This window comes from Monosiga brevicollis, genomic scaffold (assembly GCF_000002865.3).
Source record: "Monosiga brevicollis MX1 MONBRscaffold_15 genomic scaffold, whole genome shotgun sequence".
In the NCBI taxonomy this organism is placed as follows: domain Eukaryota; class Choanoflagellata; order Craspedida; family Salpingoecidae; genus Monosiga; species Monosiga brevicollis.
This window is the reverse complement of record NW_001865052.1, coordinates 845,417-869,067: the sequence shown is the minus strand read 5'-3', so window position 1 is coordinate 869,067 and position 23,651 is coordinate 845,417. Positions and strand designations below refer to the sequence as shown.

Here is a 23,651-nt window from a genome sequence, read left to right as displayed (position 1 = left end):
GGGGGGGGGGGGGGAGTGCATACGGCATGACAACATACTTGAGCGCTCGCTTGAGACCATCAGTGCAGGCCTGCTTCTTAGCCTTTTCCAGGCCCGAGTCGCGAGGGGCATTGACGGCTTCTCCATAGCCAATGTCCTCCCGAAAGCAGCCGTTCTAGAGTAGGTACAAGCGCAAACGAGGGGAACGCGCTTGCGTCAACGGCAAGCAGCACACCGTTTCACACTTCCCCATTGCTTTTGCTGGGACAGTGGACAAGCGTGGCAGCAGGCACACCTTGAGGGTAACTCGGATGATGGCGGAATAACCGGCGTCGATGCGTCCGCTCGAGCGCATCGACAAAAAGTCTGTAAAATTTGCCCGACAGTGCGATCATCGCCGCATCAAGGTCGCCGTGCCAGGGTACCGGTAAGGGGGAAGCCGAGTGAACTGGGGGCGTCAAGCGCAGAGCGGAGCATGAACTGCACCAATCAAACTTTTCGCCCGCACCTTTGGTGAGGGCGCGCACCTCCATGGCCCAGCCATCAAAGCCAAAGAGGGCGTTGGCTGTTTGAATAACTTGATGTTGGTCCACGTAGGCAATCTAGGCAAGTCACAAAATCATTTCGAGGCGTCAAAAAGGGGCACAGCGTGTTGATTGAGCAGAGAGCTGGGTGCTGGGTGCAAGTCCCGCTGACCTTGCTGTTGCCGGGCCCTTGTCGAAACAAGATGCGGTCTGGGTGCAGGGGCAGACGCAACGCCGCCTGAATTTTGGCCCGTTCCTCAGACGAGAACTCAACCTTTCGAGAGAAACACACGGGTGAGGCAGGCCTAAAGAGGCGGACGAGGCCGTCGGAGTGGTCTGCACGCATGGAAGACAGCAGGCGGGATCATCAGCGTTCCAGCCCAACCTGGCCGAATATCACGGTGGGGGCCCCGTTGAGGCCTGCAGAGACTTGGTGATCATCGTCAATCGGTGGCACGGCCACGGCCGAGCCGTTTTCTGCCATGGCCCCAGCTTAAAAGGCGCCACACGCCCGATGCAGCCACCAAACGCCGGCGCAAGAAAATGCCATCCGCAGCAGCTTCGTGCGTGTGTGTGTGTGTTGGCTCAACAAATCCAGCCGTGTTGCATGTCCACCTCAAGCAACACGATACAACACTTCCAGCCAACCCACCCGATGTGAATCATTGACAGCCGCAGCGGCAAAGTCAAGCAGGCAGGGCGACGAGGACGAGGAAGAGGAGCACGGGTGTGCTGACGCTGCCAAATTTTAACACTATTTGCGCATGGTGTGTGTGTGTGTGTGTGTGTGTGTGTGTGTGTGTGTGTGTGTGTGTGTGTGTGTGTGTGTGTGTGTGTGTGTGTTTCGACGGCACAAAACGGAAAAAAAATACGGCTCGAGGCGGACACAGCCTGCCACAGCCTGCATGTCGCTTTCAATACAACTTACTGCATCTTCTTCTCTGTTCTTTCCTTTGTGATACCTTACTTAAAACCGGAATACTGCATCTTCTCCACTAAAAGCTGCGTGAAATCATCCTTGGTCAAATATCAGCATCAAATTGTCAGACGGAAATCACCCAACTGTTGACAACGACTATTCTGACCACCAATGGATTCTACCATAGTATGACAGACGTCACACTTTACTAATCACGTTGCAGCTTAGGTGAAGACGCGCGCTCGACGAGCGAGAGAGAGAGCGAGCGAGAGAGAGAGAGAGAAAGGGCAGCGCGACCCGAGTTCACACTGCTTCCCGTTTACTGTATTTTCAAAACCCTCTGTGTGCTTGAATGCATTTACTTGGTTGGATCCTCGGTCGGGGTTGAGAGGAGGGTCGGGTCGGGTCATTGCGCTGCTGGTGGCTCCTCTTGGCTCTTTTTGTCTCTGTGCAGTCGACTGGTGCTCGTTCCTGGTGGTCTTTTGCGTACTCAGTGCAGCTTGCGCTCACGGTCGACATGCGGTCGGGCCCCTTGTGCGGTTGTGTGGTGCGATAGATTCAAGCTTTGCAGCACCCATCAGCATGGCCAAGAAGAAGAAGGGAGGTCGCCGGCAGGACGACGACTGGTAGGCTTGCGCGGCGACAGCTTCTGTCCCTTGCATAACATTTGCTCGAGGGCTTTTGAAAGAGCTAATGAGGGACTGAGCAAACGCAATGCCCAACTCAACGTGTTGATGACTTGCCTCATCGTGTGGTATGGGACGCAGGGATGACGATAAGGTCCCGGATCCCGTGGCTGCCGCGGCAGCAGCCGCCGGCAGCAACGACGATGCTGCTGACACGCCCGCGCCCGCGAATGCCGGCGGCAAGAAGAAGGGTGGCAAAAAGGGCAAGGGCAAGGGCAAGGGCAAGAAGGGCGATGATGATGACGAGTGGGCCGAGGCAGAAGCCAAGGTTCTGAACAAGGCCGACGATGCGGCCAAGGACGAGTCTGAGGACGAGCCCGAGGGTGCGGCTACCGCGCCCCCGCGCAAGCAGAAGCAGAAGAAGGGCAAGGGCGGTGGCTTTGGTGCGTTGGTCCTGGACGATGAGGATGAGGATGACAATGCCAGCGACGCCGGATCGGATGCAGGCGAGACGGAGAAGCCTTTGGGCTTGGCTCCCGTGAAAGTCCCCGCGAAGAAGAACAAGGGTGGCAAGAAGGGCAAGGGTGCCAAGGGTAAGAAGTCTGAGCCCGAACCCGAAGAAGAGCCCGAAGAGGAACCTGAAGCAGCCGAAGCAGCCGCCGCCGATGACGTGGATGACAACGACAACGCCTATGACGACGACGGCGAGAACAACGGCGATGACAATGCCAGCGATAACGATAACGATGAGGATGGCGATGGCGATAGCGATGACGACGACGACGACGACGCTTCGGGTCGACGCGGCAAGAAGAAAGGTGAGTGTTTGCCTAGCTTGTATGGTTCGGACGCACAAAGGCCAGAGGCCTTTCAGCGCCTCACGGCGTGGCCCGGATCTGCTTACACATCTGCTGAAGTACCGTGGTCGCTCATGCTCTGTTGCCGTGGTTTGTGCCGCTGTTGGCTTCTGAATACGATAGAGAAAGTGAGCCGCAAGGCACGCAAGAAAGCCGCTCAACAGGCCAAATTCCAGGCCGAAATTGCGGCTCGCGAAGCCGACGGTAACTTTAGCGTTGCGCAGCGTGCCAACGCCAACGATAACGATGTTCTGGAAAACGCCACCGATATCAACATTGACGCCTTTAGCATTGCGGCGCGTGGCAAGGACCTCTTTGTGAACGCCCAGCTTAAGGTTGCTGCTGGCCGCCGCTACGGTCTCATCGGACCCAACGGGTGTGTGCTTTGCGATCCTTTCCTCTCCGCCACTTTGTGCCAGGCGCTGAGTTGGCGTCCGGCCTCTTACCCCGCTGCCATCTGTGCTTTCCCAGTCATGGCAAGACCACTCTCCTGAAGCACATTGCCGAACGCAAGCTGCGCTTTCCTGCCAACATTGATTGCCTTCTTTGCGAGCAGGAGGTAAAGGATGTCTCTTTCTTTTGTTTGCCTGGCATCATTGGCTTGATCTTGAGGTTTTGCCTGTCGATAACCCCTCTTCGGCTGTTGCCCGTTCTTCCTGCGCTGTTTGAGTGTGTGTGAAGTTGTGTGTGTGGACACTGATTGGACTGCATGCATGCTCCTCACCTACTTGCTTTTCTGCTCAGGTTGCAGCTAATGACCTTCCTGCCGTTGAAGCCGTCCTAAGCTCTGACGTGCGTCGTACCGAGCTCATGCAGCGTGAGAAGGAGATCAACATTCTCATCGAAAAGGGAAACACAGAAGAAGCACTCCAAAAAGAGCTCAACGAAGTTTATGCCGAGCTCGAGGCCATTGGTGCAGAGGCTGCTGAGGGTCGTGCCCGCAAGATTTTGGCGGTTCGTGCTGTCAGCTCAAGTGGACTTGTACTTGCGTTGCCATCGAATATTTTCCTTGTGTTCTCACTGTTCTCTTGTTTTCTCGCCTTCAACACGGCCAGGGTCTCGGCTTTAGCGCGGAGATGCAGGACCGGCCCACCAAGAACTTCTCCGGTGGTTGGCGTATGCGTGTTTCCCTTGCCCGCGCTCTGTTTATGGAGCCGACTCTGCTGATGCTCGACGAGGTGCGCCAACTGATTCACACTTACATGCACCTCACATCATGAGCTCCGGCTCAACCAGTCGAGCGCTGACAGAAGTTCCATGCCATTCTTGCTACAGCCCACCAACCATTTGGACTTGAACGCCGTCATTTGGCTCGATCACTACCTGAGCCGTTGGAAAAAGACGTTGCTGATCGTGTCGCACGACCAAGACTTTTTGGACAACGTGTGTACAGACATTGTTCATCTAGATAACAAGAAGCTTTACTACTATCGTGGCAACTACAGTGAGTCGATGCGCATCTTTTCGCCCCAAAGACTTGAGGCTGGCCGTTGTCAGCCTTTATTCTGTTCCTTTGGGTTACCACTTAATCCTGCACTTCCCTCCCTTGCCACAGCCTCGTTCAAGAAGATGCACGTGCAGAAGCGCCGCGAACAGGAAAAGGCTTTTGAGAAGCAGCAGAAGGAGCTCAAAAAGCTGAAGCAGTCGGGTGTGACCAAGGCCAAGGCTGAGAGTCAGGCCAAGGCCAAGCAAGACATGAAAAAGAAGGGCAACAAGAAGAAGGGAGATGACGATGAGGTCGGTGTCCACCCTCGCCACACTCAAAATGCCGGCTCTTTGTCTGCTATCAAGCACAGCTCTCTCAAGGCTCACCACTGGTGATATGTGGGTGCATCTTTAGGAAGAGGATGGGCCTGAACTTCTCGAGCGCCCCATGGACTACGTTGTCCGCTTTCACTTTCCCAACCCGCCCGAGTTGGCGCCCCCGATCCTGGGTATCCACGGTACGTCGCTGGTTGAGCTTTCGGCGCTTGACTCGATCATTCTAGTCGCCACTGCCACAGTGGTTTGTTGTAGATGATGGTAAGCACTGATGTTTGGGCATGTTGCACATAGATGTGAGCTTCCGCTATAATGAAAAGGCTGATTGGCTCTTCGATGGCGTGGACCTGGGTATCGATATGAACTCGCGGTACGACCCGGCCTGCCGCCCGACTTTCCAGTTTGTTTTGGTCTATTCAGCAAGCTCACGCATACGTTTCACACAACTAATCGTCCCTCCAGTATTGCCATTGTGGGTAACAACGGCGTCGGCAAATCGACGCTGTTAAAGCTGTTGACGGGGGATGTGAATCCGACGCAAGGCGAGATCACTCGCAACCACCGTCTTCGCATTGGCGTGTACAATCAGCATTCCGCCGAGCAGCTGGGCAAGGAAGAAAGCCCTTCTGAGCGCCTGCAGCGTCTCTTCAACCTTCCCTATCAAGGTTCGTGGGCCATTATGATGGGCAACCCTGCTTGTCCATTCTTGTTTTCATCGCTGGTTCACCCTGCGCCTCTTACCTGCTGTTCAGAGTGCCGCAAGACATTGGGCCAGTACGGTCTTGCCTCGCATGCCCACACCATCAAGATGAAGGATCTGTCCGGTAAGTTGTATTCGGGAGTTGATGATGCCTCACGCTTGACGCAATGAGCAATGCCTGAGCCTGGGCGGGGCCCGTTGCTGATTTTGATTCATGTAATTTTTTTTTACCTCGTTCACTCAGGTGGTCAAAAGGCCCGAGTGGTGTTTGCCGAGTTGTCACTTTGCGCGCCCGACATTATCATTCTGGACGAACCAACCAACAACCTCGATATTGAATCGATTGATGCCCTTGTCAAGGCCATCAACGAGTATGAGGGCGGTGCGTGATTCGTCAACAACCACTTCTGCTTGGCACCTGGCTGGCACGCCTTTATGTTCTGTCCTAATGTGTGGCCATCTTGGCAACATGGTTGACCTTTTTTAGGTGTGATCCTGGTGAGCCACGACGCCCGACTCATCCTTGAGACAGACTGCGAGCTTTATGAGTGTGCTAGTAAGTCATCCACCGTCTTCTCATCTTAATTCCCCGCTGCCTAGCAGCCGCGCTCCATGCTCTTTGTCATGATTGCTCAGCGGTCCCGTTTTGTTCTTTGAATTGCAGATCGCGATTGCCGCCGCATCGATGGTGACTTCAACGATTATCGTGATTTGGTCTTGGAGCGCCTCGAAAACGACGACATTGTCGAGGTCGAAGGTCGCGTTGTCGATACGGGCAATCACGCCGAGGAAGAGGAGGAAGAGGAAGAGGAAGAAGAGGTTTTGTTCTGAGTCCTTCCAGCCCCATCCACTTGGTACCGCCAAGGATCGAGTGCTTTTTCAATCTCATGCAAGCGACACCGACCACCCCACTTTGTTGCGAGATGGTACACGTCTTGTGCGCGTGTCAGGCATGACCTGCTTCAAAAACAAAATGTTTTCCAATTCAGCGATGACAACATCTGTCCACACTTCCTCAGCATTTGTCACACACAACCCATACATCGCTGAAGTTCTCACCTGGCGGCGCGAGGCCTGCTTCCCCCGCACAGACAGACATACACAGACACGGATGCACGCACACACTAGTGAGACAGGCAGGCATTATGACTGAGTAATGTTTGCATAAATTTCTTTCATGTTGGGCATCGATCGACCTGTTGTCGAGGCCCCAAACACATTACAAAAGATAAAAATGTAGTCCAATCTAAACACCGCCATCGTACCAGCGGAAATCTAAAAAGCCCCCCGCCACATATAGTTGTCTGTTTGCAATTTGCTGCCTCCAGGTAAACGAAATCACGACCAACCAGTTCACCTTTCAAATGGCAGTGAGGCTGCGCGAGCTTGGCCGCCGGTGCGTCGAGTTTTCGCTTGTCAAGTCCCATTCAATGCCATGCGAGTTGGTGGAGCTGCTGCGGCGTGAGCTCGTGTCATTCACTCCTAGCACCAGGCCACCCTCACCGCTACCCGTACGGCTTGCCGTCTCGCTCTCGTCTGCATCGGTCAGCGGGGTGGAGCGACTGGGATGTTTGCGCAGCCACCGGCGCGAGATACCGCGTTCTCCAGACTCAGAGGTTCGGCGCGGCTGCTGTGGCAGCGACAGCTGGTTCTGAGATTTGCTGGTGTTGTTTTTGTTGCGAGAGCTATTGAAGCGGCCAAAACGGCCGAGGTGTAGCTGGTCCCCTCCACTCACAGTTCCACGGCCGAGGGACGAATCCCCGCCCGCTTCATTCGGTCCACCACGCTGCTGTTGGCGTTGACGTTGGCCGTGGCGCTTGCTCCGCCAGCGCCCCCCCTTGAACATCCGGCCACCGTTTGAATGAGGGGCTTGTGAATCGCTTTCAATCGCAGGTGCTGTCTGCTCGAGGTCAAAGAGGCGGCGAGACAACTCCAACTCGACAGGTGAGCCCAGGACGCGAAGAACCGCTTCCACTCCAACGGCCTTTTCAGAGCGCAGCTCGAACCAAGCTTCCCCAAATCGTCGAGCCCGCAGGACACCCTGGCCAATCTCCACCACACCACTCAAGCGCTGATCACGAATACCCATCACCGCCGCCTGTGGTACGTGCCCCTCGAGCTCGTGGGCAGCCACATTGGCAAGATCTAAGCCCCAGCCCTCCTCGGTGGCTTCCAATTGCACCAAGAGCACGCCTGTATCTGGACTGGAAAGACGCTGCTGTAGGCGCTTGATGGAAACGGGCCGATCGCCGCGATCGACCCGGGCCACATCACGACCCGCAGGTGAGCCCACGTTAAAGTCACGCGAAACAAACTCCAGGTCCTCCACGTCCAAGCCTGGACGCTGCCGAATGGCCAGCAGATGAAGGCGCTCTGCGCCTTCCGTGACCTCGTGCAGCCGCTCGTCGGTCAGACTGTCGCCCTCAAGCGAATTCACACGGATGATGCGATCGCCGGCGCGGAGAGAGCCTTTCACTACCTTTGGATTGGTCGTGGTAATAAAATGCTGCCCGCTTTCCGTAGTGCCGCAGCCAAAGCCAAAACCGCCGGTCAGGGTGTCACGGCCCAAGTCCACTTCTACCAACTGTTCGCCCGCCTCGTCCAGACGGCCCATGCTGGAGTTGCGACGCGGTGCCAATGACGATGTTGCCGATCCACTCTTCCCCTCCTCAGTCAAGCGCAGAATACGCATGTTAAGGATGAGCTTGCCCTGGCAGAGCTGCACCAGCTGCTGATGGCTTAGACGGGTCACCTGTTTGTCGTTGATGCTTGTGACAATGTCACCAAGCTGTAGCTTGGACCAGGCCGGTGAGTCAGACGAGACCTTGGAAATCTCACATTGATCCAGCGCGTTGATGGCGACGTTGAAGCCAAAGGAGCGGTCATACCACTCGCGCTGAATGCGCACTGACACGGGCCGCGCGCGCTGACCCATGCCTTTGCGCGAGCCTGAATTGTGTCCCTGGCTATCCATTGAGGCAGTGCTGTGCACCGTGTGCAAACTGGATTCGCGTGCGCGGCTGACGCGCAGGACCAAATTGGCATTGCTCGTGATGCGCACACGCACATCGCGGTGAGACCAGCCTACAATGACCTGTCCATTAATGGCCAGAATTTCGTCGCCCACCTCCAGCTGTCCAAAAGCCAAGCCATTGGGCGCAATCTTTTCGACGCGATGATGCCCTTGGCCACTGGTGCTGATAGAGAATCCAAAGGGTACGCTGGAAGCCTTTTGTAAGATGACATCAAACTCGCGCACAGCCTCGCGGCGCCGCCGCTTACGCGGCTCGAAGTAGGCTTGATGAGCCGAAGCGAGGCGATAGACCAGCTCCATTTGCTCTGGACAAAGGGGACACTCTCGCGTTGCCTTGCGCCAAACCAGCGGCGAGACCTCTGGGTCAAACTCCAGATCGGCAAAGAGTCCCGACTCATCATGAAAATTCAAGGCGGTCGTCTCAAGCCAGGCGTTGTCCGTATTTCGTGGATCCTCCAGAGCACCGCGGAAAATCTCGATACGAGCAATATCCGGCTCTTCCAAGCATTCTAGAAGCTCATCGGCAGCCGTCCAGGGGGAAGGTGCTTCTAAGCCTGCCGCCTCCGCATCGCCGCCTTGCGGCCCAAGTTGCAAATGAGGTGGGCCGCCCGCACCTGGCTCATACTTGCCGGAACCGGCTTCCTCTTCGTCGCTGCTACTGTTGGCGTCATCGTCCACTTCCTCGATGGTGTGCAGCGCCTGGCTGCTTTGCTCTGCCGACGGCGCAAGCGGAGCTGGACGACCGATTGGAGTGGGCTGAGCGGGATGCTCGGCCTGATAAGTCACTGTTGTCAGCTTGCCGCCTTTGTGGTCGGTACCAGCCACCGCACCAGCGACGCCCTTTGATGCCAAATTGAGGGCGCGCTCAATGGCACCAGAAAGGCTCTCGCCTGGTCGAATGAAAACGCCAGGCAGGAAGACGGCCCCGGACACTTGGTGCTTGAGCGCCAAAAATTCGAGTTCAGGCCGTTGGTCTACAATAGCCATGCGCCCGTCTTCGTCGCGCACCCAACGTGAGATGAGGACGTGAACGGCGTGGTTGGGCCCCCAATGACAAAACAGCCCGCGGCCGGCCAGGCCTTGCCGTCCAAGTGGGCACAACGGCCGATGGTCGCTGCCGATCATATATATGCCCTCGTGGCTGCGGCGGTCCACAAACTGGTCCAACTGATTAAAGCGAACGACCGCCAGCTGTGCGTCCGTCTGGGCCGCATCGGCACGATGGTTCGTAAAGACTGACTCATGCGTGTAATCCGTTGGGCGATAGCCCGGAGAAACAAGATTCCATTCAGTCACGAGAGGAATGGTGCGCACAATCTCGGCTGCTCCGGGATAGTGTAGGTTTTCAGTACTACCCGCAGCCAAGGGCGTCAGCACATCGTCGTTACTGTGGATGGATGCATCTGACGGCGTGCGTGTCACGTTGGCGCTGTTCGCTGCGCTCGACGAATGGGATACGCGAGGCTGAAGGACGCGAAGAACCACTTGACCATTGACGTCCTGGGCAATCAAGTCGAGCACCTGTTCGAGAGTGGCCTGAGCCACATCGTGTTGCCCCACGCCGACCAGCAAAGCACCGGGCTGTAGCCCAGCCCGAGCCGCTATGGATGTGGGTTGCACAGCGGACACGCGTACTGTGTACTGTCTCTCTTGCTCGGGGTCTGCAAGGGCAACAGTGAAACCCAGCTCGTCGTGTCGATTGTGCCGCATGGTGATGGTGGTATACGTTGTAGCCTCGGATGGCCCCTGGGGCGGCACTGCGTCATGTCCGGTAAGGGCATTCGCCAGCACAGTGCTTGCCAGGGAGGCATCGTTGCCTCGAGGCGCCCGTGTGGGGATCTGATCAGTTGCAACTGCCAGCGGATCTGCGACCTTGGCTGGCGTGGTTGGAGTTGCTTCGCTCTCCACAGTCGAATCGGCTGATAGGCGCAAGACATCAAGGGTGACACGGGCACCGGCTTTGGCCAAAAGCTCCTTGGCCCGGGAGAGCAAGATGGTCTTGGTGGTGCGGCCGTTGATTCCGACAACCTGATCGTTGATATGGAGCTGGCCGTCAGCTGCAGCTAGGCCCCTCGCATCAATGTGCGATACGATCACAGGCCCGGGCACGCGATCGTCACCGCTCAGCGAGAAGCCCAAATCACCTGTCAGGGCGTTGCGGGGCAGCTCAATGCGTTTCTCGGTCGGCGCAGCGGTCCTCGGTAGTCCGGCCAGGCCACTAAATGGTGTCATGGGCGTAAATGGCGCGCCTGTCATGCTCCCAGGTGGCGTAACATCAAGTGAAAGTTCCAATGGCGGTGGGCGCGGCAGAGTATTGCTGGTACGGCGACTGGGAAGACTTTGAGAAGCAGCCAGGGAAGCCTCAGCCACAGGGCTGGAGGTATCAATGACATCATACAGGTCCTGTCAAGGAGAGGGCAAGGTTGATGAAGGTGCCGGTAAACATGTGGGCGCACGCACGCACACGAGGGACAGGGATACCTCTCATTGAGAGCTCAAACAAGGACACGTACCGGGGAATGTCGAAGAGCGAAGACGAGTCGGTTGTGTGCACGCGGATCACGTTGCAGCGTGAGGTGTACCGAGGCCTCGTGGCTTTGAATCAAGGCCACAACCTCACCAACGCCCATGTTGGATGTGATGAGAGCATCCTCCACTTGCATCACACGGTCACCGCGCTCAATTTCCTTGGTCTATATCGTGTAAGGCGTTGTGCTGTGAGATGATGCGGCACAAACTGCAAAAGATCAAGCGCAAAGCTTGGAAAAGGCTTCTGAAACAACCCAGCAGTGGGGTTCGGCTGTATCAACGTACCAAGGAAGCATAAGAACCTGGTTCCACGTTGTGAATAAATACACCCGTCTGTGACAATTGCAAACCGGCTTGGCGAGGTCCGACGAGCTCGATTCCCATGCTTCCATTCTGACGCACAATCAGACAGGTGCGAGGGGCACCCATCGCGCCTTCGGACGCTTCAGACACTTGAAGTCGAACAGCAGTTCGTTCTCCAGCCACCTGAGCGCTTTCAATGACTGCCACAGTGCGCTCCTAGAGAAAAAGAGTGAGCGGACGAGGGGAAGAGGGTGAGGAAGAATGCGGACATGTTCGAGCCTGCGGAAAGTGTTGGGATAATGCCAGATGCCTTGCCGCCCAAGCCAAATATCACCAAGCTCGCCATGACACCATTGCTATTTTCGTGACCGATTGCGAAGAGTGCAAGCACCATGCAACCCCAGCACTTACCACCGCTACTGAGTGATCAGCATCTTCCGACAGGGCACGCCATGCAGCGGTTTCTTCCTCGAGGGCGCGGCGGAGGGTGAGCAGCGCCTCGGGCATGTTTTTGACCAGCAGCGTGACCTGAGGGTGTCAGGGACCAAAACAAAAAGGGGGAAGGAGAGAGAAAGAGAGTGAGAGAGAGGAGGGAGGAAGGGAGAGCGCGGAGAAAAAGGATACACTGAACAAGCACAATTCAGCATGAGAACTGCCGGAGAGCTCCATTTGACGGCGAGAGCATGGCGGCTCATGTGCCCATGAAATCACGGCAGTGGATCAGAGGAGATGAATAAACAAACAAAACCAAAAATCCAGCTTCAAGTCTGACCTCATGCTCATATTTAGCCAGCAGAGTCTGGAGCGCTGGCAATGCCAGGTCGTGCACGAGCGTCTCGGCAACTTGCAGTATGGCATCTCCTTCCTGAAGGTCAAGATCAAGCTCTGGTGACACTGCCCCGATCATTGCAGGAACATCTGCGGGAAAGTTGAGAGCAACACCCGTCTCAGTGCGTCCAATCAGTTGTATGGGAAAGACGCCATTGATTCGACGTAGGATCACAAGGCGAGAGCCTGCATGGCTCTCTACATCACGCAAGGGTCCGCTCATGGGAACCGGCAAGGGCGCGCAGATGGCATCTCGTAGCAACGTGGCCACGAGACGATGCCGACCACCCCGCAGCACTACAAAACGAGCCAGGGTCGTGCATTTGCGCAGAATGGCAATGACCTGTTCAAAGGACATGGCTGAAACATCCGTATTATTGATGGCCATCAAGACATCATGGGCGCGCAAACGCCCATCGCGGTGGGCATTGCCGCCGGGGATGATTTGACAAATCTCAACACCAGACTGATGTGACTGGCGAGCTGTGATGAGAAAGCCCAGACCCTTGGTCCCTTGCTTCTCGACAAGGTCCTCACGAATGCGTTGAAGCGCGTCCAAATCCAGTGCTTCTTGAGCATTTGATGAGGCTATTGGTTGCTGGTCGCCGCTCGCACGATGGAGTTTGAGGGAGGAAAGAAGCGCTGCCCATTTCGAGGAGCCCAGGCGAAGCACGACCATGTCAAGCCGGCTCTCCTGAGCTTTGAGCACGGACCACGCTTCAGATTGTGTGCTACTGAGCAGAGACAGCGTCCCAACCTGTAGCACGCGGTCACCAGGCTGCAGGTCGCTCTTGACACTGGCCAATCCGTTGGGCTCGACCCGAGTCACAAAAACGGCACCTAGCTTGGTGTCGCTGCCACCAGCGATGTTGAAGCCCCAAGAACACTTGGTCTCGCGATGCAAAGAGATTGCATGCAAAGGACCGGACGTTTCTAGACCCCCGGAAGCCTGCGAGCGCTTGAGGCGCATGGCACGCAGGCGGCGAATGCCGTGCTTGTTGTAAGTACGATAGTCTTCTCGGTGAATCTCGCTTGACATTTTCTTCCACTGCTCGGCGCCCACTTGCATGACCAGCACGTGAATGCTATCTTTGGGAGCGTTACGCAGCAACTCTTGCACTTCGCCACGGGTCATGGAGATGACAGACACACCGCCGACAGCAACGAGGCGGTCACCCTGGCTCAACTTGGCATCACCGTGCCACACGTTGTCCGCACACTCATCCACAAACACGGCACCGAAGCTGGTCTCACAGCCACCCACGAGCTTGAGGCCAAAACTGCCGTGATGTCGGCGCAGCTAGCAACAACAATGAGGACATGACGAATGAGAAGCGAAAAAAACTAAAAGCACAGACAAGCGAAATTGCAATCTTTTCAAGCATCCCCGACTGTGAACATTGACAGACCTCAAAGTCCACCAAGTCGCCGGCTGTGGCGTGACCTGGCATTGGAAGAGCTGTAAGGCGAATCGCCTTTTCCGTTTGCGAGTAGATGAGCTCGTATTGGTTGTCAGCTAACTCTTGAACCAAAATGGTAATCAAGGGTGCACCGTTGGCTCGCATGACCTTGCGCACTTGAGCCTGCGGGGTGAGCAGCAAACTCTCGCCGTTCACCTCGAGGACACGGCTGCCAACGTGCAAACCAGCGCAATTGGCGGCTGCACCAATGGGGTAAATATGGGTGATGAACACGGCCCCGGCCTCTGTGTCGACGCCGCCGGCTACGCGCATGCCAATCTTTTTGTGCTCGGCACGGTTGAGCACAAACCTGCAACAAACAAAACAAATCAATACATCAAGGTTCAACGTGACACAAGTTCAAAGCGTGCAAGCAATAAGAACAAAAAAAAAAAAACATAAAAAAGCATGTGTCCCATGAATATAATGCGGGGCAACACCGCCAAGAGCCGAACACTCGTGTGATGGTGGAGACCGGTCAGTACAAAGTCAGGTACCAACCTGTGCACGGTGCCCGTGGTCACGCCATCTTTCAAATCAAACGTTGGCCCTCGAGGCAAAGCAATGCTACGGAAAAACTCAGTTGTTGGCACCTGGTATTGTTGGTACGAGAATGAAAACCGGTGTAAGTTCGATCAAGCCTGAATCGGGCCTGGTTCTTGGGCTTGTCAAACAATGACAACAACAACAACTACAACAATAACGACCACAACAACGACAACACACACACACACACACACACACACACACACACACACACACACACACACACACAGGGACAACACACACACACACAGGGACAACACACACACACACAGTCACACGGCCACATAAACATGCGACCACATTTACTCACCGTGCGGCCTGCATTGCGGTCCTCGATCAGGCGTTGATCAAGGTTCCGTGCCTGGCGACAAACAGCAACCCATTGGTCGACTGGCGTGCGAAGCACGACTAGCTCAGCGTGTTGGTGAATCTCGTTGAGAATGTTGATGGCCTCTTCGTGGGTGGCGCCAAGGAAGCTGGCACGCCCGGCGGCCAAGAGACGATCGCCCTTGCGTAATCCCAACATTGAAGCACGACTGTTGGGAATCATGGCCGACACAAAACAGCTGCCATGCGCGCTTCAATGGGTCAAAGTCACGGGCCATCCAAGGTGAGCAAGATAAAAGGACGCCGTGATAGAGGACCGGGGAGCACAAGGCAAATCAGACTGGAGTGTGAGCTGCCGTGAACGGAATGGAACGTACGTGTCTGACCCGCCAATGCACAAGAAGCCAAAGTGGCCATTGGCTTCTTTCTCATACTGGATGATTTGGAGCTCACCCGATGTCTGTACCAAAAACTTGCGGTACTCAAAAGGCATATGCTACTCCCCGAGAATCATACCAAAGGCATGCTCCAGTTGAGTGCCGGCGTGGCAGTTCCTGTGGTCATTTGCGCGAGCAAGGCAAGTCGCTATAGACACATTGTCAAACGCGTAACGTACATCGTGCGCAATGAGACTCGACATGGATCCATGTAAGCTTGAGAGGCGCCCGTAGGATCGAGATCGGCGCTCCGCCCTGCAAAGTACACACCCCAAATCAATGAGGGAACAAGCTGGTGTGAAGAATTGGCGCAGCAACGGAAAAGGACTTGGTGCAAAGGGTATTGGTATGCTAGCTTTTCCTTTTTTTTCTTTTTGTTTTCCCTTTTCTCGACAACACGCGCGTACCCAGAACCGGTCGGGTCCAATGGATGTCCACTTTTCTGCAATGACAAATAAGGGGGTGGGGAAGACGCGTGAGAAGGTTGAAAAGGAGGGTCAATGAAGATACCCGTGGCGGCGATGGGTAGGAGCACATGCTCTCACGCGCTCACGCAGATGCCACCACGGAGCAGAAAATAATGCCAAGAACGGTGCTGGAGTACCTTGCTTTGTTTGTTATTTTGGCGATGCAGAAGCGCGCCATGCAATTCAGTGACAACGCCGCTAGTTCCGTACTGTCCAGTGGGCAGGATGAGTCGGCCAGACGCGGAGGATCCGGTAGGTGCAGTTCCAGGACGAGTACGCTCAATCCCGGGCATCTCGTCAGAGGCATTGTGATAGGCATCCGGTGTTGCGGCTGAAAAACAGAAAGAGCATCAAAGATGGAATGGGGGTTGGGTGTATATGTGAGAATTGGGATGCCTGCTGCGGCTCACACATGAGGTGACGCTACTACGCACGGGGTTCCATGGAATAAGAGCGTTGGGTACCCCTGTTGGGGCGAAAATCGATGCTGTCGGTGCTGGTGCGGGCAGAGCTGGCGCGTGTGCCGGGATTGATACCGGTTTGAGTCTCAGGCCCAGAAGCGGGGGGTGAGCGTCCAGATGCGCTCACAGATTCGAGCTCCCCAGCCGCGGATAGCGGGCTCAGTGCGCGAGATATCATGTCGAGCGGAGAGGGCTCGCTTCCGCGCAGATCTGAAGAAAGGGAGAGGCTGGCCTGCATGGACGAGGCAGCTGACTCTGGCAGCTCGCGCACGGGAGACAACTATGGCAGACACAGCGGAATGAGTGTCAATGGGGCTTGCCTGACAAAAAGAGCCGAAAAACACGGCAAGGGGTCGCATGATAGAACATGAAAGTCAATCGAGGTTGCACAACGTACGCCGCGCTCAACCCAGGCCTGGCGAGGAGCAGCTTTTTGCGGTGCTGGATCTGTACTGAGAGAAGGGGTTGGGGAAAGCAAGGTGCTTGTGGTTTCCACGCTTGCACTCAACGTGCTCATTGAGCTCTTGGTTGCGGGCTGTCTGACAGGCTAAAGCAAAGGTTCCCAATCGCACGGGACAAGGGATGAGGTTGCAGATGGGAACAAGGCGGGGGAGGAAGGTTGGGTGCCTACCGCCACGGGAAGGCGACGCTTGCCGCGGGGGGTGGCGTTGGTACTGCTGGCACTGCTGGCGGAGGCTGTGGTTGGACGCTTGCGTGCAGGGGTGGCAGTGGTGGCAGTGGTGGCCGAATTGCGGTCGTTGTGGAGGGCTGCTAAAGGCTGCAGCTCAAACTCGAGTTCGGTATGGGCTTGCAAGATACCACGCATTGCAGACAGGCTCATGTTGTTTGTAGGTTGACCATCGAGGGAGCGAATCCACCAAGTCTGGCCAGGGGCGACAGCAATCTGAGCATCCTCGAGGTCACGGTTTCCCTCGCGAGGCACCAACACCAGATGGCCGCTTGGGGTGGCGACAGCCACGTCGAACCCCCAAGGCGTTCCGCTACCCGGGGCCGCACGCGAAGCATGCTGGCGAACATGAAGGGCCATGATGGTCATGGTCACGGATCTGTCGATGCGTTCTACCACAGGCGCTTTCTTGGCTTTTCTTCGCGCATCAACCCGAGTTTGCGGCTGCCTGGGGACCGTCAGGCGCGTCGAGCGTTGCAAGACTCACAGCTTCGGTCAAATCAAATGGTCGCGAATGACAGCTAACGATACCACGAGGGCAGAGGCGTGCAAGGGTCGAGCATAACCACACGTCTCCGAAGCAACCGCCTCCCTACATTCGGGTGCAAGGGATTCACAACACCGTACGAGCCGTGAAGACCACAGCCGATTGACATTGACCTCGGCGTGACACCAAGTCTCCGACTCCACGCGCTGGTGCTGCTGGTGTGTCAAACGACGCTCTCTCTCTCTCTCCTCTCTCATTCAATTTCTCGCTCTCTCTCTCTCTCTCTCTCTCTCTCTCTCTCTCTCTCTCTCTCTCTCTCTCTCTCTCTCTCTCTCTCTCTCTCTCTCTCTCTCTCAAGAGCGCGTGAAGTTTGTCAGCAAAAGTTAGTCTGATGTAACGTTGTTGTCAGAAAAACAAAACAAGTCACAGAACAGGTGGGCTCTTGGATTGCAGGCATGAGGGTGGGGCTTGATTCGATTTGACTCAAAAAAAAAAAGAAAAAAGAAAAAAGCAGAAATCGGTGCCAAAAGCAGGCCAAAACGCAAGCAACTTTCAACAAATGCATTCGCACAAGCCGTTGTGCCATCCCGCAACCACTAGCTAGGATAAGATTCAGACGAATACCAGTGGGACATGCAAACAGAAGAGAAAAGTTCATCTGCAAATCACTCTTGCCTATGGAGCAAAAGCTCCGAATTGGGTGTGTGCTTATGGGGCTCAGAACTCATGCAAAATCATCGTCGTGAGTATCCGATTCAGAGGACATTTGGCCATGGACTTCCTCTTCCAGGGAATCGTAGTCATCATCGTACTCCTCGTCCTCCTCCCGAGCGACAGCATCCATCACGTCATCGTCATCGTCCGTGTCATAGTCGGGGACCCGGTTGCGATCCAGTGCAGCAAGCCGGGCGTTTGCCCGTGTCTGCAAGCGATTGGACGGCGGAGCCGCGACCTGCTGCAGCAGCTCACGACCCTGGACCAGGTCACGCTCGATGCCAATCCCACCCAACAACACCTTGGCGCGAATGTAGCAAATGTATAGGTCGGCGTTGTCGGCCTCAAAGGCCATGCGTGACCAGTACTCGACGCGACGCCGATCCTCCTCCCGGGGGCTGTGCATAAACTTGAAGAGGCTATCCGCATAAATGGCCATACCTCGTGGATCACCCTGGCTAGCTGCCATCTGGCCCCAGTGGAGAGCAGCTGTCACGTGTGCACCCTCGAGGTGATCCACGCCCAGCTGCGTCATGGCCCGCTCGTGGCCCCGGTAGGCCAGTGTCTCAAGCACCTCCAGATCATCGTACTCGCCATTTTCGTAGTCGGTGAGCATGGCCACGTGGCCCGGAGTACCCAGGGACATGTACAATTCAGGTGGTACCGACCGGCCCATGTGTTGGCTGAGCATGTCCACAGCCGCTTCCTGGTTTCCTGCGTGCCAGAGGTCGCGGAGCAACGGAATAGGACGCGGTGCTACGGTAGAGGCCAGCATAAACTTGGACCAGTCACCGCGGTGGGTGCCCTCCGCGTCCAGGAGCTGTGCGAGGTTGCCCAAGACATGGCGCAGCGTATCAGCCAGGGGGCGGGCGGCCAGGGAGGTGTCCTCAATCCAGGCATGAGCAGTGTTCGAGGCCAAGCGCAGTTGTGCCTCCAAAATATCAATCTTGAGCTTTAATTGCTTGACAAAGTCCAGGCGCGAAGACGTTCCAGCGCGCCGATGCACAGCAAGCTGCTCCAAGACCACACGCATGGTGCGCATGGCACGTAGATCCCTGTCCGTCAGGAGCGCTACTCCCGCCTTCTGCGACGTGGTCGCCTTGACTTCGGGCTGCGCCGCCCCGGTAACTGGAACATTATCCCATGGAGCCGATCCAATCACGTCCTGGGCAGCTGGCCCTGCATTGGGCTCGACTGACGCCACACGGCCATCCGAACTTACACGCTTGGCGCGCTTACGGGCCTGGCCGTTGTCATCCGGGCCAGCGCGCAAGGTCGCGCTGGCTTTTTGGGCAGATGAGCCCCCGGTGCCCGAGCGGTGAGTGGCCGCAGTGCCGTGCAAGCTATCCACGACGGCGAGATATTGTTGGAGCAAACGGTGGTAATGGGGGCGAGCCACGTGCTTGACAAATTGGGAAAGAAAGTTGTCAAGGTCTAAAAAGGCGCCAAACCGGCCCACGGCCACGTCATTATTTACAAGCTGGGTCACGCGACGCAGTTTGTGTCCAATTGTGACAAGAGCCAAGGGGTGACCAATGCCGGCAGCCCGTGCCAAATAACCGTTGGCTTCCTTCAAGAGGCTAGCGTCCTGCTCCTGGGGCAGGAGGTTGCGTTGCACCACCTGGAAAAAGCCCACGGCGGCGTCTGCGTCGCCTTTGCGAATTTGTTTGCGCATGACTTCAAGCGTCTGCTTGGCATTCTTGAGGCTGTGATTTGCTTTGAGACGAGCCATGCGCCGTCGCAGCTCACGGTTCGTGGCGGCTGATCGCTGGAGCGCTGCCTCGGCTTGTTGCTGTTCGTCACGCGCCGTCTGGGCCTGCCGCATGAGGAAGATGACATCTTCTTCCAGTTGCTGCAGGCGGCTGACCAGGTGAGAAGGACATGAATGCTCGAGGAAATCACGGCGGCGCAAGCGAGCCCCACAGCCTTCAGGGCAGTAGACGAGCATTTCAGGGCAAAGCGCGTCAAGGTGACGCTTAAGTGTATCCTCTGTCAAATCATCAGCACGGCATCCGTTGGGGCATTTGAGCCATCGATACTTGCAGCTTTTCTAAAGATATCAAAAAGGCACAACAAAACAGAAGAAAAGGTCGGCCACGCGCAAAGGAAGGAGGGCTTAGGGTGAATTGGAGGCGTATGTGGGCAAGCATGTGGTGCAAGTGTGTCGGTTTGAGAGCAGTGAAGAAGGCGGCCTGACCTTATGTTTTGCGACTTCCTGTGCAACACCTGAAAAGTCGCAGCCAGCGTGCGGACATTTTTCGACGCGCATGGTACAATTATTGGCGAGGTGATCATCAACTTCGGTGACGCGGATGACGGCTGAACAGCCATGCTCGGTGTGGGGGCAGCACATGGTAATTTCGCTGGCAATTTGGACTAGAGCACGGTTTAAGAGAATGCCGCTGGCGATGGGCATCATGGTGGCGCGGCAGCTGGGGCAAGTGTCGCGGGTCTCCAAGGCCATGGCAAGACACGGTCCACCAAAGAGTGCCTGGCAGCTGGCACATTGATACGGTTTGGTCGCCAGCTCGAGGCAGATGTTGCACGTCAGGTTCTCGACTGAGAAGGTCGACTTGACATATTCTTTGGGCTGGCACGCGGGTGAGTGCTTGAGTTCTTCTAGTGACTCGACCATGTCGTCTGGTCAGAGCGTCCAAACGCGACCACAATCTGTGCCCCAGTCGAAGCGCCAAAAAGTCAAGGGGCAAGCACCGAATCAAAAAAAAAAAAAAAAAGTGTGTGTGCTTGGAAGAGTCGTCCGCTCGGTTGAGCGCCAGGTCCGGATATGTGGCCCTAACAACACGAATATGACAGAGTGGTGGCAAAAACAGGAGTCCAGAAGCTGGACCCCAGAGCTTCAAGGCCTTGCTAGGAAACTTCAGATGTGAAAATGCATTCACTCCTGCCTCGAACAAGCCCCAGTACACCAGTTGGCGCCCGTTGCGATTGCCACGAGGTCCAATGTCGTCGGCCGTCGATGAGGCAGACCGCCCAAAGCCGCTAAGCAGACATAAAGTGAGAAAAATGAATGATTTTTTTGAGAGAGAGTGGCCTTGGTTACTGTCATCAACGTGGTGGCCATGTGCTTTTCTTCCTCTGGTTTCTATCGAGTTCTCAGTTCTTCACTGACTTCGCCATCATTCTTTTCGCTTGCTGCTTGCTTGCTTTCTTTCTTTTTTTCATTTCTTTCTTGACAAGGGCAGAGGGTTGTGGGGGAATCCGACTGACAATCCTATTCGGAGGAGGAACGTCCTGGCAGTGACGGGTGTGCCGACTCAAGGTGTACGTGCAATGATCACGGCAACGGCTGGAGGCGAGCTGCCATGACAAAGGTGAGCAGCAACTATTGCATCTAAATTCGGGTCGAAAAGTAGGTAGATGGGTTTGTAGATGGGTAGGTTTTGGGTCACGCTAGGCCGTGTCGGTCTGTTCGAGGATCACAAGAATAACACCAAAGATTAAAAGCACAAAGCCAAAGCCGGCCAGGATTGAAGGCCCAAGCCGCTGGCCCTTATACCATCGATCTCCTTCCAGAAGGATGGCCCCGGACAAGCCTGCCAGCGCGAGCAGAATTGACATGTTAGAACAAACGGGCTGCGCAAGTTACCACTGGACACCTGAATACCCATGGGCGCAAAAGCTTACCAGGAAGGATAAACGCAATCAAGTTGGCATTGACGATACCATTGAGCTATGGGCCACAGACCCATCAGCCACACCAAAGTGAGTGCGGGAACAAGGCATGGGTGTTTGAGAGCCTCTTTTTGTGCTTCAAGGCACCATCGCCCTTCCCAGGCACAGACGTACCTCCAGCACCACTCCTAGATCCTCAAAAATCATCGAGACGGACATGCAAAACAGACAAATTCCCGCCGACACGGTATAGTGTCGCAAGTCACTCGGAGGCTGCTGCTCCGAGAAGAAGTAATTCTCAATAACCTCGCGCGCAACAAAACACTCGATGGGATACGTCAACATGATAGCGAGAGCAAAAAAGAATCGCGCCGCGTTGGCTGCCGAGTTGTCGTCCGCAAAGTTGTCCAGCACGTCATCTGGTCGGGCATTGCCGGCACATGGGCATGGCAGTGATCCGTGCGATTGTCAGGATAAGCAAAGCATGCTGGAACTCATTTGTACCCTCAGTTTGTGCGTAGTTATCGAGCCCACCTTTGGTTTCGTGTCCGAAAGGATAGAATCCGCCCACGCCCAGAGCGATGCTCATGGTGGCCGCGACCACAACAGAAAGGTGGGTCACCTTGGCAAATCTGGGTTTGACATTGAGCATGAGACTGGGCAGCAGGCGCAAACGAGACAGCGGGCAGCCTGCTCTCCCGGAAGAAGGGGGCCGATCTTCTTACTTTTTCATCGAGGTATCCTTGAGCGAGGCATAAATCAAAAAGGCGTTATGATGCATGACATAGGCAAAGGCCATGACGCCGATCGCCTAAATTTGTGGTTAGATGTGAGGCAAGGGCGAAACAGCCCTTGATGGGAGTTCTTGGCTCCGTGCTCACCACCAGCGATCAAGTGATACGGCGGATTACTACCTGCACAAAGTGGGGCTGGAAGAAAGAGTCAACATTGCCACGGTTGGGCGGGTGCGGTACCCGTGAACCTGCAAAGCAGCTGCCAATGAGATGGAAACGCAGGAAAATCCGTGTCAACTCTTGTGTGATGGCGACTGGAGCCAACCTTCGATAATCACGATGAGGACCAAGACGCACACGCCAAAGAGCGCAAGCGCCGACCAGCGGGCAAGCGACTCGAGGCGCTACAACAGGTTGGACCAGAAAAAAAAAATCAGGATTGAGGTAGCACAGGCCGTCGTCAGCCGGCGGGCGTGCTCAGACTCTTGTATTCTTTTGCGAATGGGGTCGTACCTTTTGCATGGAGAGCGGCATCATCAGGACCAGGGTGAAGATGGCAATGACGGCATGGCGATCGTCCAAGAAGCTTTGGCCCCAAATGGCGTGAAACACCTGTTTTTCAAATCAGACGAGGATAAGCGGTTGGCGCAGGCCAGCACTTCAAAGACCCGGCGTTGGGGGATGCCTGCCAGCGTGGGCAGGAGCGACGCTGTGCAAGCCCACCTTGGGCAATGTCTGGCCCACGATGATGCCGTAGGCAATCATTCCAAAGATGGGGAAGAAGAATTGGCCAAAGGAGAGAGCATTGAAGCCCCATTTGCCCGTGGCCACCAGCACCATGTCCTGATAGACGGGTTTGTTACAAGCAAGCCCGCTAGCCACGAGCGTTCGCACACTAAAGTCGGTAATGTATCCCATGATCACAATCAGGCAAATACCAAAGCCAAAGCCGGCCTCGCGAAGCGCAAAAGGCATGCCTATCCAAGGCGAGCGCCAAAGTTCATCGTTTACACGTGGTGAGGCTCGCTTGTGTGGATGTGGAGGATGACGGTGGGAGAGGAAAGGGTGGGATGGGCAAAAAAAAGAAGGAAGAGTGCAAGCAAGCAGCACCCTCGTACCAATGATTCCAGCACCCACAATCGAATTGATCATGTTGGCTGAGGCTCCGGCCAGCGTGCTAGTACCGTTATTAACCTTCTCCAGGATCGTGACACCCTAAGCATGAGTTGGTCAAGTGGTCAGCAATCGCAGGCACGGGAAAGGCCCAGGATCGTGGGGCAATCCCGCCGAATGCGCTCACATCCTCGCTATCAGCAATGAGAAACTCCTCCATAGTGCTGCCGCTGCCGCCACCCACAAAAGAATCTCCCCCCTATGAGGACGACGGAGCGCAAGGAGCGGGTGCAAGAGGTGCGTGCCAGAGCAGAGGTTAACGATTCACGCCTCGGGAACTCAGGGGGCACCCCCCAGCCAGTCGATTCTTTGTCACGAAGTGCAGGCAGGCCTACGTAGGCATCATCGAGGTAGAGGGTGTGTGCTGCAGGGGCGACGACATGGTCGGTGCTTGATCCCTGACGCTCGCCCAACTCGGGCTCGCGGAAAGCCTCAAAGGGCGATTGCAATGAAATGTCTCCTTC

General features: G+C 55.7%; 5 protein-coding genes across 5 annotated transcripts in view; 1 reads left to right on the top strand and 4 right to left on the bottom strand.

Moving 5' to 3' along the window:
* The window catches only part of MONBRDRAFT_26771 (uncharacterized protein), a gene marked incomplete at both ends in the record, with an annotated part of 1,852 nt that extends 1,003 nt beyond the window's left edge, over positions 1-849 (bottom strand). Inside the window, 4 exons of the mRNA XM_001747057.1 lie at positions 39-154; positions 275-345; positions 488-581; positions 676-849. Of these exons, the coding sequence (XP_001747109.1) occupies positions 39-154; positions 275-345; positions 488-581; positions 676-849 (455 nt within the window). The remainder of the gene's footprint in view (positions 1-38; positions 155-274; positions 346-487; positions 582-675) is intronic.
* Positions 850-1,267: 418 nt separating this feature from the next.
* MONBRDRAFT_33067 (uncharacterized protein) lies at positions 1,268-6,365 on the top strand (the record flags this gene model as incomplete). Its single annotated transcript, XM_001747184.1, has 17 exons — positions 1,268-1,340; positions 1,537-1,608; positions 1,979-2,048; positions 2,190-2,866; positions 3,029-3,281; positions 3,377-3,464; positions 3,650-3,859; positions 3,961-4,083; positions 4,181-4,349; positions 4,461-4,642; positions 4,746-4,848; positions 4,961-5,036; positions 5,129-5,331; positions 5,419-5,490; positions 5,611-5,748; positions 5,854-5,922; positions 6,031-6,365. The coding sequence occupies 17 exons, from the start codon at positions 1,268-1,270 to the stop codon at positions 6,195-6,197; spliced, it is 2,745 nt and encodes a 914-aa protein (XP_001747236.1). The 3' UTR covers positions 6,198-6,365.
* Positions 6,366-6,524: 159 nt separating this feature from the next.
* MONBRDRAFT_37693 (uncharacterized protein) lies at positions 6,525-16,815 on the bottom strand (the record flags this gene model as incomplete). Its single annotated transcript, XM_001747056.1, has 13 exons — positions 6,525-10,803; positions 10,914-11,093; positions 11,215-11,448; positions 11,644-11,760; positions 12,005-13,360; positions 13,470-13,830; positions 14,022-14,113; positions 14,377-14,602; positions 14,771-14,853; positions 15,435-15,628; positions 15,732-16,038; positions 16,156-16,305; positions 16,390-16,815. The coding sequence occupies 13 exons, from the start codon at positions 16,813-16,815 to the stop codon at positions 6,727-6,729; spliced, it is 7,803 nt and encodes a 2,600-aa protein (XP_001747108.1). The 3' UTR covers positions 6,525-6,726.
* An 842-nt stretch (positions 16,816-17,657) lies between these two features.
* MONBRDRAFT_9491 (uncharacterized protein) lies at positions 17,658-20,282 on the bottom strand (the record flags this gene model as incomplete). Its single annotated transcript, XM_001747055.1, has 2 exons — positions 17,658-19,697; positions 19,845-20,282. 2 exons carry the CDS (start codon positions 20,280-20,282, stop codon positions 17,658-17,660), a joined length of 2,478 nt encoding a protein of 825 aa, XP_001747107.1.
* A 776-nt stretch (positions 20,283-21,058) lies between these two features.
* On the bottom strand, positions 21,059-22,989 carry MONBRDRAFT_37692 (uncharacterized protein; the record flags this gene model as incomplete). Its single annotated transcript, XM_001747054.1, has 7 exons — positions 21,059-21,201; positions 21,293-21,338; positions 21,455-21,699; positions 21,815-21,936; positions 22,006-22,091; positions 22,528-22,626; positions 22,738-22,989. The coding sequence occupies 7 exons, from the start codon at positions 22,987-22,989 to the stop codon at positions 21,059-21,061; spliced, it is 993 nt and encodes a 330-aa protein (XP_001747106.1).
* Positions 22,990-23,651: the final 662 nt, after the last annotated feature.